The sequence below is a fragment of the Ochlerotatus camptorhynchus genome, unplaced genomic scaffold (genome assembly GCF_037179485.1).
Source record: "Ochlerotatus camptorhynchus isolate MF236.1 unplaced genomic scaffold, CSIRO-AGI_Acam_v1.1 ptg000503l, whole genome shotgun sequence".
Lineage (NCBI taxonomy): Eukaryota > Metazoa > Arthropoda > Insecta > Diptera > Culicidae > Ochlerotatus > Ochlerotatus camptorhynchus.
In genome coordinates, this window is record NW_027040988.1 from 7,099,134 (window position 1) to 7,120,020 (window position 20,887).

The following is a 20,887-nucleotide window of genomic DNA, read 5'->3' on the forward strand; positions in this document are numbered from 1 at the left end:
TTAGCATTGTCAGGTAAACAACCCCTGTCCTTCGTTAGAATGCGGCGCAATGATTCACCTTAGCGCACGCCCATGTTTATGTTTGGACTTTCTTCTCTACGCCTTCTCCACTCGGGTCAGTAGGTAAAATGTAAACGTAGTATTTAAGTAAGAGGAATACAATAAAACAAAGGCATTAACACTGTAGACACTGAAGGCACGCGTATGCGTTGCTAGTTTTTCTTTCCGACGCCGAAATCTCAAGGGAACATATTTGACATATTTGACTATAAGAATACATAAAAGGTATGTGTGACCGCTTATACATTTCATTTGACCCATGATCTTCATTAACTTTTTGCGAGGCGTTTGCTTATTAGTTGACTTATACATTTTATGAATAATCAGCAATAGAAATTTGCCAAAAGGTATAAGGAGATTTCTATCCGTGTATGCTGACTGTTTAGAACTGCAAAACCTTCTGGAAATCTTTAATGATTGGTGTGAACGTAATTGTATGGTCCTGTGCGTCTTAAAGTGCTGCGTAATTAGTTTCCGTCGTACTAGGACTGCCATTTTGTTTGATTATAACATTGATGGGACAGCAGTTCAACGTGTTGATCACGTTGAAGACCTCGGTGTCATGTTGGATGAAAAGCTCACGTACACTCACCACTTCTCAACCACGATCGACAAAGCAAATCGTCAGCTTGGATTCATGTTCAAGATCTCTAAGGAATTCCGTGATCCTCTGTGTTTTAAAGCCCTTTACTGTCACTACTGGAATTCGCGTGTGTTGTCGGGAATCCCTAACAAGCAGTATGGAGTGCACGATTCGAAGCTATTCAACACAGATTCGTCAGATACGCACTGCGCTATCTTCCTTGGAGTGACCCGCTGAATATACCATCTTATGCTGACCGCTGTCGTTTGTTGGGTTTGGATACCCTTTCTGAGCGACGAAATGTATCGCAGGCTGTCTTCGTTGCTAAAGTCTTGCTCTCAGAATATGATGTTCCTTTGTCGCCATGATTCATCAATACAATGACGTATCTGAACTCTTTAACTTTGACATCAATGCCTCCAGATTTCATCATCGTTTGCTGTCGACCAATTTTTAATGAGTGACTACATTTAGATTTAAGTATTTCATTGAGACTATCAAGTCAGGACTAATAATAATAATAATAATAATAATAATAATAATAATAATAATGTATATATATATATAGGGTAACTACCCCATTTTCGGCCTATTAAGCACAACCCGCACGTAGTCTTTCTTAATTAGCGCAGTTTAGCACCAAACGGAATGTTATTATTACTGATGGCTTCCAAATTTATTTACCTTTCAGTATGTACCGTAAGATTTGATAAAGAGAAACCAATCGTTGAGATATTGTCAAAAGTCTAACACTGCTTCTTGACGCTAAACTCGGCCTACGGATTCTAAACTCGGCATAACGCATTGAAACGCCAATCAATTTACTTCGGCCTATCGGATGAAGATAAAAATTGGTTCGGTCGGAGCGCTTCTTTTGTTTTTGCGAATAATGGGTGAAAACCTTGATATCACGCGTTCTCATTGACTTCGTTCGGTAGCTTATTAGCTAAAGTATCGTACCAAACGCATAATTGACTTGTTAACTCTGAAATCATGGATTTATTTGAAGTTTTCTGCTCGATAGGCCCAAAATGGGCGATTAGGCCGAAGTAGTTCTCTACCCTGTACAATGAATTTCTGTCTGTCTGACCCTTGTGGATTCGGAAACTACTGAACCGATTGGCGAGAAAATTAGTATGTAGGGGTTTTTGGGGCAGGGAAAGGTTCTTATGATAGTTCGAGACCCCTCCTCCTTTATAAATAAAGGGGGGCTCTCATACAAATGAAACAGAAATTTCTGCATAACTCGAGAACTCATCAAGCAAATGAAACCAAATTTGGTATATGGAGGTCATAGAGGGTTGTCCCTTAGATAATAGGGAAGGGGGGGGGGGGCTACGTACAATATAGACAGCAAAAAAAATGTAATATCGATCAATGTAATTCAAGCTGATGTATTTAATAATGATGTAATAGCAAAAAGCAGATACAATATTACATCAATGGATGTAATTTTGTTCGCAAAATCGATGTACATCGTACAACGTTATATTACACAACCGATGGATTGACCAGGTTGCAGCAGTTTGGATGTAATATTCAACTTTTTTCTGTGTAGCATAACATTTTTCGAATATTCGCACTGGAGAAAAGTAATTTTTTTTTAGACTACATTAAAATGAATAGTTCGAGTAGGATTCAAGCTTTAAGCCTGCAACAAATTTTTTTGTAAAATATGTTCAATAAATTGATTTTTAAGTTAGTGGCCTATTGGCTAAATTACCACACACATGTTTAATTTTTTTTTTTGCTTTAAATACGACTTCTTTGTCGATATATAGAGTAAGGTGGAGTAAAAGTTCGTCCTTAGTTGAAACATTAAAATTTATCAAAACCCCAAGCATTTGACATGAAAATAATTTAATACACAGGGTCTTCATCCAAGGTTTACAACTTTCTCTTATAGAACATTAATGAGTTTTTTGTCCAATTTTAGCTAGAACATTTTTTTTTTTCGGAAGAGTGTTCAAACCGAACTTAATGGCAGTTTTTGAAAAGTTTTGCCACTACAATTTGCAATGAATATTTTGCTTGTGATATATATATATATATTGCGCTTACTATTAAAATAATGTTTCACCATGTTTAAAGACAAGCATAGATATGTTGCCAAATGGCGATACTATGCATTTAAGGGTTAAATATCCCATGATGCTGCGAAGGACATAAAGATATGTTCCCCGCTAATCTGATTATCTGAACGACACTTAATTCATTCATTCATTTATTTAACGTCGGTCTCTGTTCCGCAATCTAGTGCCAATCACCGACGGACATCGATTGCCATCCACTGACGACAACCGAATGTGCAGGAAGGCAGCTTCCACACCTGCGTAGGATATCGCGAGGGATATCGCACCCATGCAAACACACGTGGGCCGGGACCAACGGCTTTACTTCCTTTCCGAAGAAAGACGTGACCAGAGATTTTTATGCCTCAGAAAAATCCCACCGACCTCGGCTGGGATTAAACCCAGACCCATTGGGGTGAGAAAGCAGTCATGCTCGAGGTACCAAATTAACCATAACATTATTATTAGGGAAAGATTCTCCTTAAATTCACGGAAGCAAAACAACGATAACTCAGGAGCACCTAATGTCAATAAACCATCATCACTTTTCCGCTACGTCAAGGAACGGCTAGAAAATAGATCGCGTCGAAACATCACAAAACATAAGTTTTTAGGCTCAAAGGGGGGGGGGTGGGTTACCGAGCGGGGTAGTGGACGGAAAACGTCAACCCGAACCGTCAACGCGTCAACCCACAACACATCTGTCAGTTTTCTCCGAAACATCAGCGAGGTGTTACCGATCTACGATTCGATTCAGCAAAGGAGCCAGCGAAGAGGCAAAAGTGTTATTTTTTTCTTATTAGTGCGCGAGCCATTTCACTTTTTTTGGATCTGCGATCGGAGTTTGTGTCGGTGAGGTGGAAAAAAGGTGCGACTATTCGGAATTAAACATTTGGACACATCGAGCCGCGAGAAAAACGGTGAAAAGTTTCGGCGTAAAAGTAAGCGAAAAAGAAGAGGAGCTCCCGTGCGAGTGAGTGTGCTCTCTGTTCGGAGGTGGTGCTCCGGAATAGAAAGGAGAAATTTCCGTAGTTTAATAATTGTGTGTAACCTCCGAGAAGTGAGTTGTGGGGAAGAGCGAAAATATCAGGAATCTGTAAGCATAGCACATCTGGATTACGCGAGTGGAGTGCCGTGAATCGGGAACGGAAGTTCCAGTCTAGGATTGATCAAACCCAGGACGCTACGGGAACGGCAGTGAAGGTGACTGGAATCCGGAAAACATGTCAGAGAAACCAGCACAGAAATTATCGGAGTCGGACGATTTTACCGATAACTCAGTCGATGTAAGTACGGTCGAAAAGATTTCTTATCAAGTTAAATTTAATGGTAGTGGAAGACACAGGAAAGCAACCGAAAAACAAAGTTTGATAAGGAATCCCAGTCCCAAGAAGATTTATTTTTCCTCGGTAGAAAATGGAGGAAGTTTTTTTTCCTCTCGTGTTCCCATTGCAGAAATGACACTTATGGGGATGGATGTCAGTCGAATTTGGAAATTAGTTCAGGTGTGGACTATTGACTGATAGAACATGAGTACTCAATCTGAAATCCGGTTGTTATCATTAGTTGCAGTTTAGTCTAGGAGGAACCATATCTGTGTAGGTTCGTTCGGACTTGAACGTAAACAAACTTGACCTTTCGTTGCATGCATAGCAAATGTGGCTCCTAATAGATTCTTATGTATGAATCGATTACCAATTACCGATTTCAATTGTTTCTAAAGAATAAAAAATCCGGTTTCGCTTGTCCGTAAATGTAATTGCAGTTTGTTTTTAGTTCATGTCGATTGTCGAAAGTGACGTCGTGGCTGCTCCGGGTGTGTGATTACGATTGCACTGTCAAAAGAGCATTCACAGTGTGTGGTTGTTTGGGTTTTATGGGGTATAGGTAAAAAGCATCAAAAGTTACTTCAATACATTTTTGGTCATGCGAACAAGGGTCCAAGGGTGAGATTTAAACTCGTGATTTTTAGCGTGAGAGTTACTTTCTAGATTTTTATCATTAATTTTATGATTAAGTACGGTATTCAGTAGAAATATTATCCATAATAAATACGGAATTCTGCGCACAACACTTTAGGAATTCCCTACAGAATACTCTGACAATTTATTCTACATGTATCTTCGTATTCTTTGTAATTTTTGCGAGAATTTGATTTTCATCATCGTCATTGTCATTTCATTACAGTCATCATCATTTCTTCTTTTTAGAATCTTCCGGAACGCTACTCCGAGTACTTTGGATATAATGTTAAAAAATTTCTTTCGAAAATTTCACAAGAATGTAAATGGCCTTGTCTCAATTTTTTTCATGTGATTTTCAATAAATTCCTTCTATTAATCTATCAATTTATAACATTCAATTCAATGGCCCTCCCAGTAGAGTTCGGCCTAGTACCTATCGAAAAATTCCATGCAACTGGAACTTTCAAAAAAAATATATTATCTATATTATGAAATATAATTTGACAATCTGTTGTTATCGTGGAGCTTTACAAGTATTCAAAATATTGTTATTTTTTCAATTCAGGTGATTTTACAGTTTTGGCCTTAACAATAAAATGCCGTGACTGTTTTTTTTTTTCAGCGACTCCTGTTGCTGAAATTAGGCATAAATGTTTTTTTCTTGTTTTACCATAAAATAAAGGGGGGTACCCGGGAAAAACGGGAAATTCAGAATTTCTTAAGTCCAGCAGCCACCATGAAATAATGGAAGAGTCACGATTGGGCTTTACGCAAAATGCAGTTTGTCAGTACCTGGCGATGAATCGGTTATTTCAGCGCTGCCAGCGTTGAAATTAAAAATCACTCCGCATCACCCAGGTTACAACAATAACTCGATCATAAGTAGTGTGATGTGGTATTTGCAGCTCAGTGGCATTAGAGCGACCGTTTTTGGTTACTGAGCAGAACATCTTGGGTTTAATCTCAGGCTCTTCACAATCAAGAGCTGTTAATTGTTTCTTTCTCCAACATGAACATTTTAATTCAGCGTATCGTTTACCAAAACGATGCCTACTGGAAACCCAACCTTTTTATCCAGCATCCCAGTGATTTCTCGTGGAGTGAAGAGGATTTCTCGGCTTCCAACAAAGGAAGTATCATGTCAACACATTCCTACCTATTACAATTCGGACGTTGCCAGCGGTGGTATTGCCATTGGGACCACATTAGCCAACACCTGGAGATGTTCCGGATACCTTCTGGGAAGTTACTCGAGTTTTTCCCAGGCAACGCTTAGGGTATTCAACTAGATAGGGTAGAGAACTACTTCGTCCTAATCGCCCATTTTGGGCCTATCGAGCAGAAAACATCAAATAAATCCATGATTTCAGAGTTAACAAGTCAATTATGGGTTTGGTACGATACTTAAGTTAATAAGCTACCGAGCGAAGTCAATGAGAACGCGTGATATGAAGGTTTGCACCCATAATTCACAAAAACAAAAGAAGCGCTCCGATCGAATCACTTTTTATCTTCATCCGATAGGCCGAAGTGAATTCATTGGCGTTTCAATATTAAAGCCCATCAACGGTGTTCGGCTCTAGAAAAAGAAGTCAAACGCTCTTGCAGGCGGGACAAGCGAGCGTGGGTAGACTCCTTGGCTGACGAAATACGTGACTGGGTTGGGCAGTTCCTTACCGACCCCACTGACCAGTTGAAACGTTGGTTTAGGCACTTATCGATGTCAGGTTCTGCAGGCCGTAGCTGGTGGCTCCCATAGGGTGGCTCAAAATATCGATTTTGCTTTACCATGCTTAATTGATTCAAAATCAAGTCCTAATCATTCTCCCAAAATTTGAGTTTATTTGGATGCGAACTACATGGACAACAAGGCTGTAATAAAACCAAAATTGCTATTTGGGAAACTGGTTTTCGCAAGTTAGAAAAAGAAATTCAAACAAACAAAAAGTTGTCGCAAGTAGGTACCTACCTATTTTTATTTCATGTGTGCTCAGTAGCGTCGCCTTAACCTCAATCTACCTGTGCACCAACTCTCAAAACATAAACAATTATCAAAACATTGCTTGCAATAGATAGATATCGAGTTAACTAGAAAATTAAGTGTATTTTTCAACCGATTTAAGTATGAATATGACATTAAATCTGTTTTTGAAAGTTGGTGCACAGGTAAAAAGTGAGGTTACGCGACGCCACTGTAGTGTGCTAGAATTAAAAAAAATATCAAATCATAGGGGGCCCCGCAACACAAAATAGACCAGCATGGGTGGATAAGACGGCCTTGACATATACACAGACATTATCTCGTCAAGCTGTGTCGATTGGTTTTTACTTACCTTTCCTTACCAATCAGGCCTTGTTGTCCTCTGATGTCAGAAGAAGTCGTCCCCACTCTACTCGATCCATGGCCACACTGCGCGCCTCTTCTTCTTGTTCCTGTTGGGTCGTTTTCTAGAACCATTTTCACTGGGTCGTCGTGCAGCATTGTTACGACATGCCCAGTCCACCGTAGTCGCCCAATTTTTGCAATGTGGACGATGGATGGTTCTCCCAGCAGCTGGTGCTTTTCGTGGTTCATTAACCTCCTTTACGTTCCGTTATCCATCTGCACTCCACCGTAGATGGTACGCAAAACCTTCCGTTCGAAAACACCAAGGGCGCGTTGTTCCTTCTTGTAGACAGTCAACTTCGTGTGGCGGCGAATTTTATTCGACCGTAGCGTCCTCCGGAGTCCAAAGTAGCCACGATTCCCCGATCCCCTCATCGATCACCTCGTCACCGTCAATCTGAACTTGGGGTGGGAGGCTAACATTGGCTTCCCTATGTTCCCTAGTTCCGTGCCATGATGTCGATGTCATCGGCGAAGCCAAGAAGCTGGATGGACTTCCTGAAGATCGTGACACTCGTGTTTATCCCAGCTCTTCTGATCACACCTTCTAACGCGATGTTGAACAGCAGACACGAAAGTCCATCACCTTACCGTAATCCCCTTCGAGATTCAAAGGGACTCGAGAGTGTCCCCGATACTCGAACAACGTCAGTTTATCCGGAAATCCGTACCCGTGCATAATCTGCCATAGCTGATCTCGATCGATTGTGTCGTATGCGGATTTTAAATCGATGAAAAAATGATGTGTGGGCACGTTGTATTCGCGGCATTTCTGCCGAACCTGCCGAATCGCGAAAATTTGGTCCGTGGTAGCGCGGGCACGGGTTTTAACCCCATTTATTTTACAAAAAAATTGCTTGTAACTTTCATGGATCAGTTTTTTTTTGTGTACAATGTTCAAACGAATTTTAGGGCCAATATACACAACTTTTCTGAAGATACCATGTAAAATATTGTTTGGTCAAGAAGTTATCATCAATTTTAACATTTTGTATACCCTTTTTCTATTGTGAATAGTGGAGAATGGGGAAAGCGCTAGTAGCCATTTTGAAGCTTGAGATTAGTCCTACAAAATAGTTAAAGAGTTATTCGTCAGACTCACCACATTTTGTAGAACGATCGTTATTAACACTTTGGAATTCAATTTTTTTGCGGGGCACCCCAAGCCCAAGCTCGCTGATCTCATATACGTCAGGTAGGTATAGGCGGAGAACTAGGATAAAATTAATTGATTGATAAATGTTTGCATCTATGCAAAGAACGAGTAGCATTTAAAATAAGGAAATATAAATCTCATGAAACTTTCCTATCCTGATTCTCAAAAATGTTTACGTGAATTGTAATTGTCTCGGTATAATTGTGCACGAAGGACGGTGAAATGTTCTTCGGCCAAATGACCCGCTCCCAATTAAACACAAATTCTGCACGACCAGTATATGCTAATAATGCGTAATAATCGTACTTCACATGAGCGTTAGCGTTAGCGTTAGCGTTGTTATGATATACTTCGTAGATTGGATACTAGCGACACTCACGTCTCTTCTGGAATTATCAGTTAGACTACTTTCAGGAATAATGCTGGGGAGTAAACATTGGTTCCAATCTAAACAAGAGTAACAGAAGCATAACTGTCGCTATTCCCGGCCACGCCCATCTCTACCATAACTAGGGATAGGGAAGGAAATGTTGATGTTGACTTACTTAACGAGAGGCCACCGACTTAGCGACACCCTCATAAGTGCTACGGAGTTGGAGGGTTGGGAAGGGTATTCGGTTAGGATTCACCTCAAGTTGGCGATGCAACCAAAAGTATGTATTGTTTATTTGCTGTTTATTTAATCTCTCGATAGCCGGCTATCGAAAGAACATATTCATTTTGTTTAGTGATCATGAGTTTTAAGAGCCATGACGGAGAGCTTGGGATTAAACCCATGATTTTCTGCTCAGTAAGCAAAAACGATCCCTCCAGGGTCATCGAGCATCTCAGAACCATAACGCTTCGCAAAAATACAGGACTACATTTTCGCCTGATATGCAAATGGTTTCCGAGGTTAATGTTCAATATCAAATATACAAATGATGGTGGCGATTTATTGTGCTGTGGAAGAGCTTGGGGTTAAATCCATGATTTTCTGCTCAGTAAGCAAAATCGATCCCTCCAGGGTCATCGAGCATCTCATAATCCAGAGCGCTTCGCATCAAAGTACGAATATATGGATAAAATATCTATTATTGAATAACTATTATTTACGATAATTACATGAAAGAAATAAAATATAAACTACAAACAAAACGTGACTACTAAAATCTCAAAAACATATTCTCACAAATATATTTCACGCAACCAGGAATCTCAAAACCATTAGACGCTATAATGAAACTCTGCACATGTTAGACACAAAAAGAGGCCAAAAAGCAAGCGTCCGACACACAAAACCCGCCAAATCCACTTGCAGTCACAATCAACGATTCTACTAATCGCGAGCGCTCACGAATCATAAAACCGCTGACTGCGACACTCTGAAAGCGAAATTGACAGGCTCTATGCGTCAAACACCCACCCTCCAATATCCTCCTGCATCCAACAACACAAATCTCCATTAATACAACATCTAACGCATTCAAAACTCCGAAAATCACGCATCTCTAGCAAGTGAGTGGAAGCAACCCTACATGCAACCATTCTTCATGATAAACTTTTTCTGCCTATCTTTCTATTAAGCCTGTGGACATGCGTTAGCTTCGAAACTTCTAACCAAACTGGAAAAATTTTCAGATCACAAAAAAAACATGAAAAAAAAACTTTCAAAGGTTAAAATAAATTTTGATTATTAGGCCGATTATGATTTATAAACGAGCAAGTAATATTAAATCTCTTTTATTGTATGCTAATGCTAATTGACTGCAACAAAAATAATATGCTTAAATAAAATAAAATATTAATAAATTATATGGAAAATTTACTAGAAGATTGGTGAGAAGTTTCTAATAAGCCCTCCCAGTTCCTCTGTATACAGAACAAATCTGATACTATAATCAGAATTGCTCAGTCTGCATGAAGCAGCCGATTTCATCAAAGAAGTTCTATTAACAACCAAGAATTAATCGTTTGAGGCATACTGAAGCATTAAGAAGGTGATATGTGTCACTATAGGAAATCATCATCGTTGCAAATATAAAGAAATTAAACATAACCCTTTGCTTCAGTACCGTCAACCTCCATGTCCATGGGGAGGGGTAATAATCGTACTTCACATGAGAACTCAAAAAGTCTGGCCGCTCATTTTGAGCGGCCAGAACAAAATTGGCCACATATAAACCTGTTCGCGGTACCCTAGCGAAGTGGCCAGTGTCTGGCATGCACCAAAACCCATCATGCGACACTTCAAACCACATGAAAATTCAAAAATAAGTGCAATAGTGGTTATATCAAGTGGTGGTCCTGGGCAACTGGATACATCCAGGGATGTTGCAGGTGCCCCAGGGGAAGTGGCTAGTGTCTGATATGCGGGGAGGCTGGATTAATGTAGCCCCCCCCTAGAATTGCTACTACAATTACTTATTTTCCTTACACATCAAAATTGTTCGCTAATTGCCTAATTGAGAAATTCAAAAAATAAACTCGCCCCCCTAGGATTTTTCCTTAATTACGCCAATGTAAAACCTATCATGTGACACCCCAGAACTGTTACAACAGGGGTCATTCCAGCTCAAGTGGGTACAGAATTTAAAAAAAGTTGTGGTCGATGTCATCGATTTGAGCCAACCTTGGTCAAAGCGCTTGTTTTGGCATTCTTAACAAACGCCTTTTATGATTTCGCTCTAAAGTGCCTAGATTCTTCGGGGTTTTCGAGATTTAAAAAAATTTAATCTTTCAGAAGAGATTACTCCACAATCAAGTAAGCTATTTGTGATCTTATAACGTCAATTTGAAGGTTTTTAATGTAGATTATTATAGGTGTACCCACATTTTGTTTTTGTTATAGTAACTACAGTAAACAGGCTGATTACCGGCAGGTCTCCAAATTGTCAAAAAATGGCAAATTTTCACCATGGGCGGGATTTTTTATTTCTTAATTATTTTGGGCTCAAATTTTCACCACACTTTGGAAAACTCTTCTACTAGATGTGTTTCCAAATGTAAATTATTTGGACAAATAGTTTTTGAAATATGACCAGATGAGTGAGTGGTAGTTTTGAGCTTTTCTAAGATCATGAATAGCTTATTTTAATGAGGAGTAATCTCTTCTGAAAGATTATTTTTTAAATAAAATGCTCAAATCCAGGGTTGCAGGGAGCTAGGCACTTCAGAGCAAAATCAAAAAAAGGCGTTTGTTCAGAATGCCAAAATAAGCGTTTTGGCCAAGTTTGGCTCCAAATAGGGGACATCTACCACAGGTAGTGTACCCACTTGAGCTGGAATGACCCACTGGCGATTTTCGCGGATTTTCCACGGATTTGAACTTTCAGTCGTGAAAATCACAGAAGCATTAAATGGTGTCTGATAACAATCGCAAAGGGACTGATGTGCTATCACAAAAATTGTGGAATTCATTTTAATGGCGCGAATTGTTTATGATAATAGCTTTGTGTAATATTTCAACCGATAGAAGATTGTAGAAAATATTTAAAAAGTAAAATCTTTTACAATGAGATAAAGAAACAGCCACCTAGTGTCTTCAGCAATGTTTCTTTTTTTTATATTTTCTAAAACATTGCCGAAGACACTGATCCGGAATATGAAATTTTTGAAAAAGGGGGAAGATTAATCATTGATTTGTGAGAAACTTTACTGACGACACCACTAGTCTAAAATGCAAGATTCACGAGATAATGACTTTTGACCGTATTTTCACAGTTATAGACCACTGTGCGTAACTACGAAGCAAGTTTATGCTGGAGGTTGCTGGATTCGATAGCCGTCCGGTGTATTAATTTTTCGGGTAGGAATATTTCTCGACTTATTTGCTCTCAATTAAAATGAGGAAGTGCTTTAAAGAACACTAAGCTGATAGCAGGCAAAAAGCTAATATGCTATTAGCTTGAAGTGCTAGTTAATAGTAATACAAACGGTATTTTTTAAGCAATGAAAACGGTTTTTTTTATTTGTCTCTGATTAGTCTCCTACGAATGGATGTAATGTCGGCCTAAGTGCCCCTAATTTGGGCCCATACATACAGTCAGCAATCGATTAAATCAAGCGTAATTATTCAAATCGACGTATCTGGTTTTGTAAACAATCACTTCAATCGATGATTTGTCTCATAAATGCTAACTCACCCACGCAAACAAACACCATCATTAGGTAGGGGAACCTCTCCCCTACCAGCTGGTATTGTTAGTTTCTGTGAGTGAGCTAGAAGTTACCACAAATCGTCGATTGAAGTGATGGTTTACAAAATCAGATACGTCGATTTGAAAAGCTACGCTTGAAATGTTCAATAGCGACCAAAAATATCCATTAGTACCGTCCCAATGACGCGTTCATCTAGATAAATTTGATAAATAGCAGATTTTTAGCGACGGGCCCAATCTTACATCCATAGGCCAACAATAGAACCATTTCCCCTATTTGAAGTCGCGGATTTCTTTTGAGAAATCCCACATTTCGCGGATCAAATTTTCAAAATCTTGTGACAGCTCTGCATCTCAAATCACATGAGAATTAAAAAACGAGTGCAATGGTGGTTATATCAACAGCCTAGGACCACATTGGACACTTCCGGACATGTCCGGGTATCTCAGGGGAAATGGCCAGTTTTTGACTTGGACCAAAATCGATCATACTAAACAATCATATGAGAATTAAAGAACAAGTGCAATGGCGGTCATATCAAGAGTCCAGGATCACGTTAGACACATCTAGAAATGTATCGAGTGCGCTTTGGGTAGTTTCCACTTCTTCTGTGAAGCAACTGTAAACAGTAGAGGGAATTTATATCTATAACTGTAACCATTGTAACTTCGTTTTTGTTTGTTAATCTGGTAGGGGTAAGAGGTGGGACCATCATCATCATCATATTACATGATTTTTATGGTCTCAACACGTCCATCCAGTGCACACGTAGATTATACGTGTCTGCACATATTAGTCATGGGATACGTGAACTGATCTTTTAAGATTGAGGAATAGACATAGATTGTGGAATTCAAGTTGGATTTCAGATTATTTAATTTCACTCGTCGATCCATCCATGCTCCATACGGGTATACAGCGAATGAATGTAACCAATTTGAAAAAAAAAACCAAATCAGCCGCACGTGAGTTACGTGAGGTACATTGACCATTGTTTCAAACAACGGAAAAATTCGGCATAACATGTATCACGGACCAAGTATAGCAGCTAGTGGTCGTAGCAAAGCAAAACGTTCGGTCTTGCTTGGTCACCATCATCGTCCGGAACAATGTGTGTACATCAGACAACATTGGATAGATCGCTAAAAAATCATAGATGCTCGCGCTTTCCACGGATGGACGACGTCTAGTTGTTGCGTGCACCTTCTCTTTGCGTACGCAATTGGAGAAATTTTTTTCACTGCTGCCTTGCACCGATTGCAACCTCCAATCCAGCGTCGCGTCGTCAGTCGTTCGACCAGCTTGTGGTGTGTTCGTGAACGAAATCCAATTAAAACCATTATTTATTGCTTCTTCCCTGTTTTTTTTTTACTCTTCATCTGCGATCATCAACAATCGGTGTAAATACCTTTTCTGCTTATTCACCCTCCCTCTCTCTCTATCTCTCTCTCTCTTTGGTAAATTTTTCGCTCAACAAATTTGATTCGGTTTCGATTTGCACCGAAACCGTGAATTTCGGTATGCAAAAAATAGACTACGACATGGAAGAAGAAGACGAAGAAGAAGAAGAAGGAAAATCTGATGAAAGTAACAGCAGCAGCAGCTGCTGCATCGACCTAGGAAGTAATGCGAGAGTGAAATAATGACTAATTTTTAAGATCGAGGTCACGATTGTGCAATGTGAAACTTTGGTATTCAAATTACAGCATCAAATTAAGCATTGGTTTTTAAGCATAAGACAGCCCGCATAAACGCGAACCATAAATTTACTTACCTAAAATGGTTAAAAATTGTTTATAATCCCTGCTAAACTTTAACTGAAATGGTTATGGAACTTTACATGAACGTTTAATGATAAAGTTTCAACCTTATGTATTATGGTTTTTGGAAGTGGACCTCACAAATAATGGGTTGTTAAGAACCATTACCATTCCAAATTCTTGTTTTCTCCATACATTTTCGGAAAGAGAACTATATTAGAACCTTTTAACTTATGGTTTGAGAACTTTAATGGTAATGGTTATGGTAGTCAGTAAGGTCCACGAATGGTTTTGTAACATCGATCAACTTTATGTGGAATATATCGCGAATTGGTTGCCTGTAATTTACTGATTACCAATTCACGATATATTCCACGTAAAGTTGAGCGATAATACAAAACCATTAATGGACCTTAATGACTACCATAACCATTACCATTAATGTTCTCAAATCATAAGTAAAAACGTTCTTATATAGTAATGGTTCTTAACAACCCATTATTTGTAAAGTCCAGTTCCAAAAAACCATAATACATAAGGTTGAAACTTTATCATTAAACGTTCATGTAAAGTTCCATAACCATTTCAGTTAAAGTTTAGCAGGGATTATAAACAATTTTTAACCAATTTAGGTAAGGTCAATTTATGGTTCGCGTTTATGCGGGAGGGGCCTTATTGCGGAAGTCGAAACGCTTATATGTTGTTTTGTCTTCCAATATAAGGTCTCAGTTAACCAATATTGAATGTGAAATACGACAAACAAAGCAACTAGCTGACCATCAGTTTTCAAATATCTTGATATCTTGTTTTCCATAATTCTAGTATTAAGAGCAACGCATAATGCATCCGGATCTGATCCTTTGCGACAAATCTGACAGTTAGACTATAGATTTAACTGTCACTTTGTCGAAACGTATCCCATCCATATGTATTGTGCGCCGCACTTTAGACAAGAGCTCTTGTAATATGCAGGGTGGCCAGCAAACCGGGAAAATCGGGAATACCGGGAAATATCCGGGAATTCGAAAAGTAACCGGGAAAACCGGGAATTCAGTTAGAGTACCGGGAAAAATTATTTAACCATTATACCATAAAAACAAATTTTTACACCAGAATTTCAGAATAAACCATTGAAACAGAGTGATCCTTTAACAAATGAATGTCTTGCTCTATTTGCTGCATAATTTTCTTCAGTTTTCCGTCTTACTGTTTTTAGAATTTAATCACTCAGCAATATTGCAAATTGATTTTTGTCGTCTCAATTTCAGATGTAAAGTGCATGGTCCTTAAAAGAAAATATTGAAGATGCTGGACTTGGAAACAAATATTTGCTATAACCGAAACTGAATTATTCTTTTTCTGGGTTTTAATTTTTCGTTGTTCAAAATTCTCATGATATCAATTCCAGAATTAACTTGGAATTCTGCTCTGAATTATCTTGAAATTGTTCAGAAATAAACCAAAAAGCACTCCGCGTAGTAATTACCGTTGAATTCTTTTTGGAATTTCCTTGCAACCCTTTCTAAGAATTTAATTGGAATCCTTCTTAGAATTCCCTTGAGCCTATCCGGAGTTATGATCATAATTCTCTTGAAATTCTTCTTAAAATCATCTGTCATACAAATCTCCTCAGAATCACGTAGGGATTTTCCGCAAAGTTTTGTTTTTCACAACTCCTTTTTAAATCTTCTAAAATTACCTAACAATTTAATTTAGAACTTGCATTCTTCTCCACAGAAATCCTTCGAAATTCATCTAACAATTTCTAAGGATTTCATGTCAGAATAATTCTGGAAATCTGCTCAGAACTTCTCCATCGAAAACTGTGTGGCAATCCTTCTCAATATTTGTTTGAAATCAACACTTTGAATTCTTTTAAATTTTACTAAAAATTCCAGGGTTTTCCCGCTAGATTCTATAGATTGTTATGCAATATTTTATAACCCTTAAAATGCTTCCAAGTCTCAGAGCGTGACAATTATGACTCCACGACTCATAAGTATGATTTTTTTTTAAATCTGCGATCTTGAATTTTTTTTCAAAATCTCACATTTTAAATATTTTTACTCCAAATCTTGCATTACGAAGATTGTTATTAATCACACATTTAAAAAAAAAAGTTCTAGTTTCAGACTATACACAAATTTTAAAGCTCCAGAATCTTGGGAATCTTCTTAAATCACTTTTTTATCTTTTCAGTAAATTCCTTTCAGCACGTTCTTAAAAATGCGTTCCATTTCGTTTTTTTTTTGTTGAATATTAACAACCGGGAATTTTTCAAGATTTGAACCGGGAAAACCGGGAACAAATCCGGGAATTTCAAAATAAAAATTCACTGGCCACCCTGAATATGTTAATCTTTTCTTTTCTTTTTTGTTGCAATCATATATTATGATCGTTGAGTTATCTTGCCTAGCGGTGCCGGTGGTTTAGTGGTAAGTGTGATTGCCTCTCATCCCAAAAAGCCTGAGTTCAATCCCAGTCGGTTCCGCCGGGATTTTCTAAGGCATAAAATCTCTGATCACGCCTTCCTTCGAAAGTGAAGTAAAGCCGTTGGTCCCCGGTTTATGAGTTGATGGGTCGATAGGTAGGGTTCAGGTGTGGGAGCTGCCTCCCTGGCGTCGGTAGCATTGGTGCTCACTACGGAAAACAACAACAGCTAGCCTAAGCAAAAGGTCTAAAAAGGAACCGTCGTGGATACAAAATTGGGACATTAAGAGGCAAACAGTTTTTTTATTTGTCGCGAATTAGTATTTGAAGTCGCGGATCAAATTTTGAAAATCTTGTAACAGCTCAAATCACATGAGAATTCAAAAACAAGAGTAATGGTGGTTATATCAAGAGCACAGGACCACATTTGACACATACCTTACCTTACCAATCAGGCTAAGGCCTTGTTGTCCTCTGATGTCCGAAGAAGTCGTCTCCACACGACTCGATCCATAGCCACACTTCGCCAGCTTCGTAGTCTGCTCATGGTCCGCAGGTCGCCTTCTACTTGGTCGATCCACCTTGCCCGCTGCGCACCTCTTCTTCTTGTTCCTGTTGGGTCGCTTTCGAGAATCATTTTCACTGGGTCGTCGTGCGACATTCTTACGACGTGCCCAGCCCACACATCCGGACAGTTATAAAGCAAAACCATGCTGGAGATGGCAGGTTCGATCCTCGTTCTGGTCGAATAATTTTACGGATTGAAAATTTTCTCGATTTTCCTAGGCATTTGAAGGACAGATGTAAAGTTCCAATTGGAACGTAATAGCATACAGATGCAGAAAAAGAAAGTTGCCTCACACACAAAATTCAAAACAAAAAATACTATACGAAAAATATCTCACACACACACTGTTTGTGGAGTGGTAAAATTTAATTATATCATAGGTAGATATCTTCGTAAATTTTATAGTCCTCAATTGCCGGTGAAATGAGACCAGTTACGCTCAAATCGTATTAGTTGTTTCCCCAGGAAAGCGAGTGGGTCACACTCAATTCATCTAGCAAAGTCAGTTGGTATATGACAGTTGGTCCTTGAATTGGTTTTTCAAACATTCCATTCAGTAGCGACCCGTAACCTTACTTTTTACCTGTGCACCAACTTTCAAAACCAGATTAATTGCCATATTCATACCCGAAGTGGTTGAAAAATACACTTAATCTTCTAATTGCTTATGTTTTGAGAGTTGGTGCACATGTAGATTGAGGTTAAGGAAACGCCACTGATTCTTTCAACCTATGTGTACGCGAAAGGTAAATAGATGTTCAATGAAATCCATATCCTCATTGATAAAGTGAAACGCTGAACGGCCAAATCACTCTACCATGTGCTATGGTTCGTCGAGCATTAATCAGATTACACAAACCATCACGAGTGCTTCGACATCCAATCACCATTCAGCCACAATTAATAGATCATCTCCAAAACAGCACCGCTTCAAGGCACAAAATCTGCTGGCGCCGCTGCTACTACACTAAAACATCTCCCACGAAAGCAAACATTTTCAATATAACACTTAATTGTTAGACACCCGGTCTCTCTAGCGAAGCCGATTGTCTGCTCATCCATTTAATTTGCTTCGAGTTGTATCTTTCCTTCGCTAATAAACCACCAAGTCGTCTATGCGGAGTCCAATGTTCGCTGCGTTCGTCGCCAGCGCACCAATCAACCAAACTCCAACTCGTCACGAAACCAGCTTTTGGAGGTTAAAAATATATACGTTATGCAGCAGCAACTCAGCGGCGTGGCATGTGAAACGGTGAAAGAAGGATGCAATAGAGCAAATCCACGCCAAATAGCGAAAAAATAACCGAATTTCAAACTTTACCTCTCAGAAGTCCATAAAACTTCGTATAATTGTTCGCTAGGGGCAATGAACCAAGTTTGTGTTGGAATTCGCACGCCCGTCGAAAGTAACTCACTGTCCTTTTTTCCCCATACAAATTTTACTAAGTTTCGTAAAAAGTGGAGCAATGAGTAAGTGTGGCCATTTGGACTAAGAGTAAGTGTGGCCTAATTTTCCCAAATGTCGTATTCGATATTTTTCAATAAATCATTCGCATTGACGGCATTGGTTCTTCACGCACAGAGTGGCAGTTCCTTATAGAATTTATCAGCGGAGCGAAATGATAAGCAACAGCCCGCCATGTTTCACGCACAGAATGACAGTTGGATATGGGATTTTCCCCAGAGCGTTAGTAATTAATCATAAAATTATTCATGATTAATCATAATCACTAATCTTAGTTAAAAAGTTACAGCTCTTGGTGTGTGTGCAATTTTTATCGAATGCATCCTTTAGTTTGCAATTAAATTAATGGTCATTCTGAAAAAAGTGATGAATTTCTGATGGGCCACCCTCCAGTTCGATTCATAGCCCCAAAATATGAACCTGTGCAAAAATTGGTAAAGATTGATGAAGGTTTAGAGGTCGCGCCAATGATTTGAAATTTGTATGGGAATTACTATGGAAGAATTTAAAAAATCGCTTATATCGCTATAACTTTGCTTCTACTTGTCCAAATGTCGAAAAAATTTAGTATGTTATTGCTATGGCAATAAACAAAAAGCCTACAGTTGCTACGCTCAGTTTTGCAGCGTATCAAGAATTATAAAAATGTGAAAAAATGGCAAAATAGGGTAAATTGACAGATGAATATGTACAAGGCAACAACGCCAATTTCATCGCAACAACAACAGGCTTGTTGATCATTGTCATGACAACCACATATTTTTTTTTTCAACGTTTGGACAACTACAACCAAAGTTAGAGCAATGTAAACGAAAATCAATAATTTCCCATACTAATTCACCAAAATCTCCATACAAAATCCAAATCATTGGCGCGACCTCTAAACCTTCATCAATCTTTACCATTTTTTGCACAGGTTCATATTTTGGGGCTAGGAATCGAACTGGAGGGTGGCCTATCAAAAATTCATCACTTTTTTCAAAATGAAACACCCTAGTGGCCAGTGTTGGCAAAATCAGAAATCAATTGATATCTTTCCGCTCTCATGTGCTCGCAATATCACGCGTGATATTGGAACAAGCTTCTTTGATATTGCGAGACTTTTCACAATGTGCAAAAATCAAGCTGAGAGTTGACTCGACACAAAAATGATTCCGTTGCACATCGTTTTCTTAGAAAGAGAAAGTATAGTTTGCTATCTCTTTTTACTCTTCACCGATGTGACTGTTGACTGCTGCCAGCCGTTATGGAAGTTTCGGTTGCATTCGGGTGTAAAGCACAAATCATAAAACTCAATCTCACCACAGTTTGCTGAGATTTGCAGCTGGTGAGTTTTGTTAGCTCGATATTCCGAGCTGCGATATCACAGCTTGCAAAATCAACAGCAGTTGTTTGCTTGTTGATTTTTGTCCACGAAAATCAAGCGTGATCTTGGGCGTTGGTGAGATTTGATTTTTTTATTATTTTCCCAACACTGGTGGTGGCACTTGTGGTATTTCTTTGAGCATTCACAACTGTTAGCTCATTCTCGTTCAATGAAAACAAAGAGTCACGAAGTAAACAACGTCTTAACTGCGGTATTGAATTTTCCTAACAATCAGAACTTCATGAGCAAGTGAATGTGAAGGCTGTGGCTGTGAAATTTAATCCTCTTAACTAATTGCAAATAAATTAGAAAATGGTATGATTTTACTGTATTCGTGTACATAATTTTGCGGAAATAGGGAAATGTCGGCCTAAATGTCCCTAATTTAGGCCCATACATAAATTCAGCAATCGACTAAATTATCGATAGCGACCAAAAATATCCATTAGTATCGTCCCAATGACGCGTTCATCTAGATAACATTTGTAAATAGCTGATTTTTTATAGATGGGCCCAATCATAGATCCATAGGCCATTATAAGAGACATTTCCCCTATTATATATTTTCGCAAAATTTCTCAGTTAATGTCCAAAAGGTCTAAATTGTGGTTGATCGTTAATCATTGATCACTTAAGGTTCTAGTTGATCCTGTAGTTTTAAATAATGTTCAAATTTAGTGCAACTGGTTTAAAAATCAGAAGTAATCAAAGAAATATACATGGAAGCTTTATAAGTTGTGTTCCCATCTTACGTAAGGACCATTTCGGGTTTGAATGTTTGTAGCATCAATATAATCATACATGATGTTTTGTGATATAAGCTGCATTAGACAGCTGTTTTTGATTACTGAGCAGATAGGCGTGGGATCATATTTATTGCTTGATGATCGTTTGTTTTATGAAACTTGTCGTCTTCTTCGGTCCGGGTTTGAATGGT

General features: G+C 38.7%; 1 protein-coding gene across 1 annotated transcript in view; it reads left to right on the top strand.

Moving 5' to 3' along the window:
• The first annotated feature begins 3,427 nt into the window (after window positions 1–3,427).
• Window positions 3,428–20,887, top strand: part of LOC135712710 (bromodomain-containing protein DDB_G0280777-like) — a 28,242-nt gene continuing 10,782 nt past the window's right edge. The window contains exon 1 of the mRNA XM_065235723.1: window positions 3,428–4,001. Coding sequence (XP_065091795.1) covers window positions 3,939–4,001 — 63 coding nt within the window. The 5' untranslated portion in view covers window positions 3,428–3,938. The remainder of the gene's footprint in view (window positions 4,002–20,887) is intronic.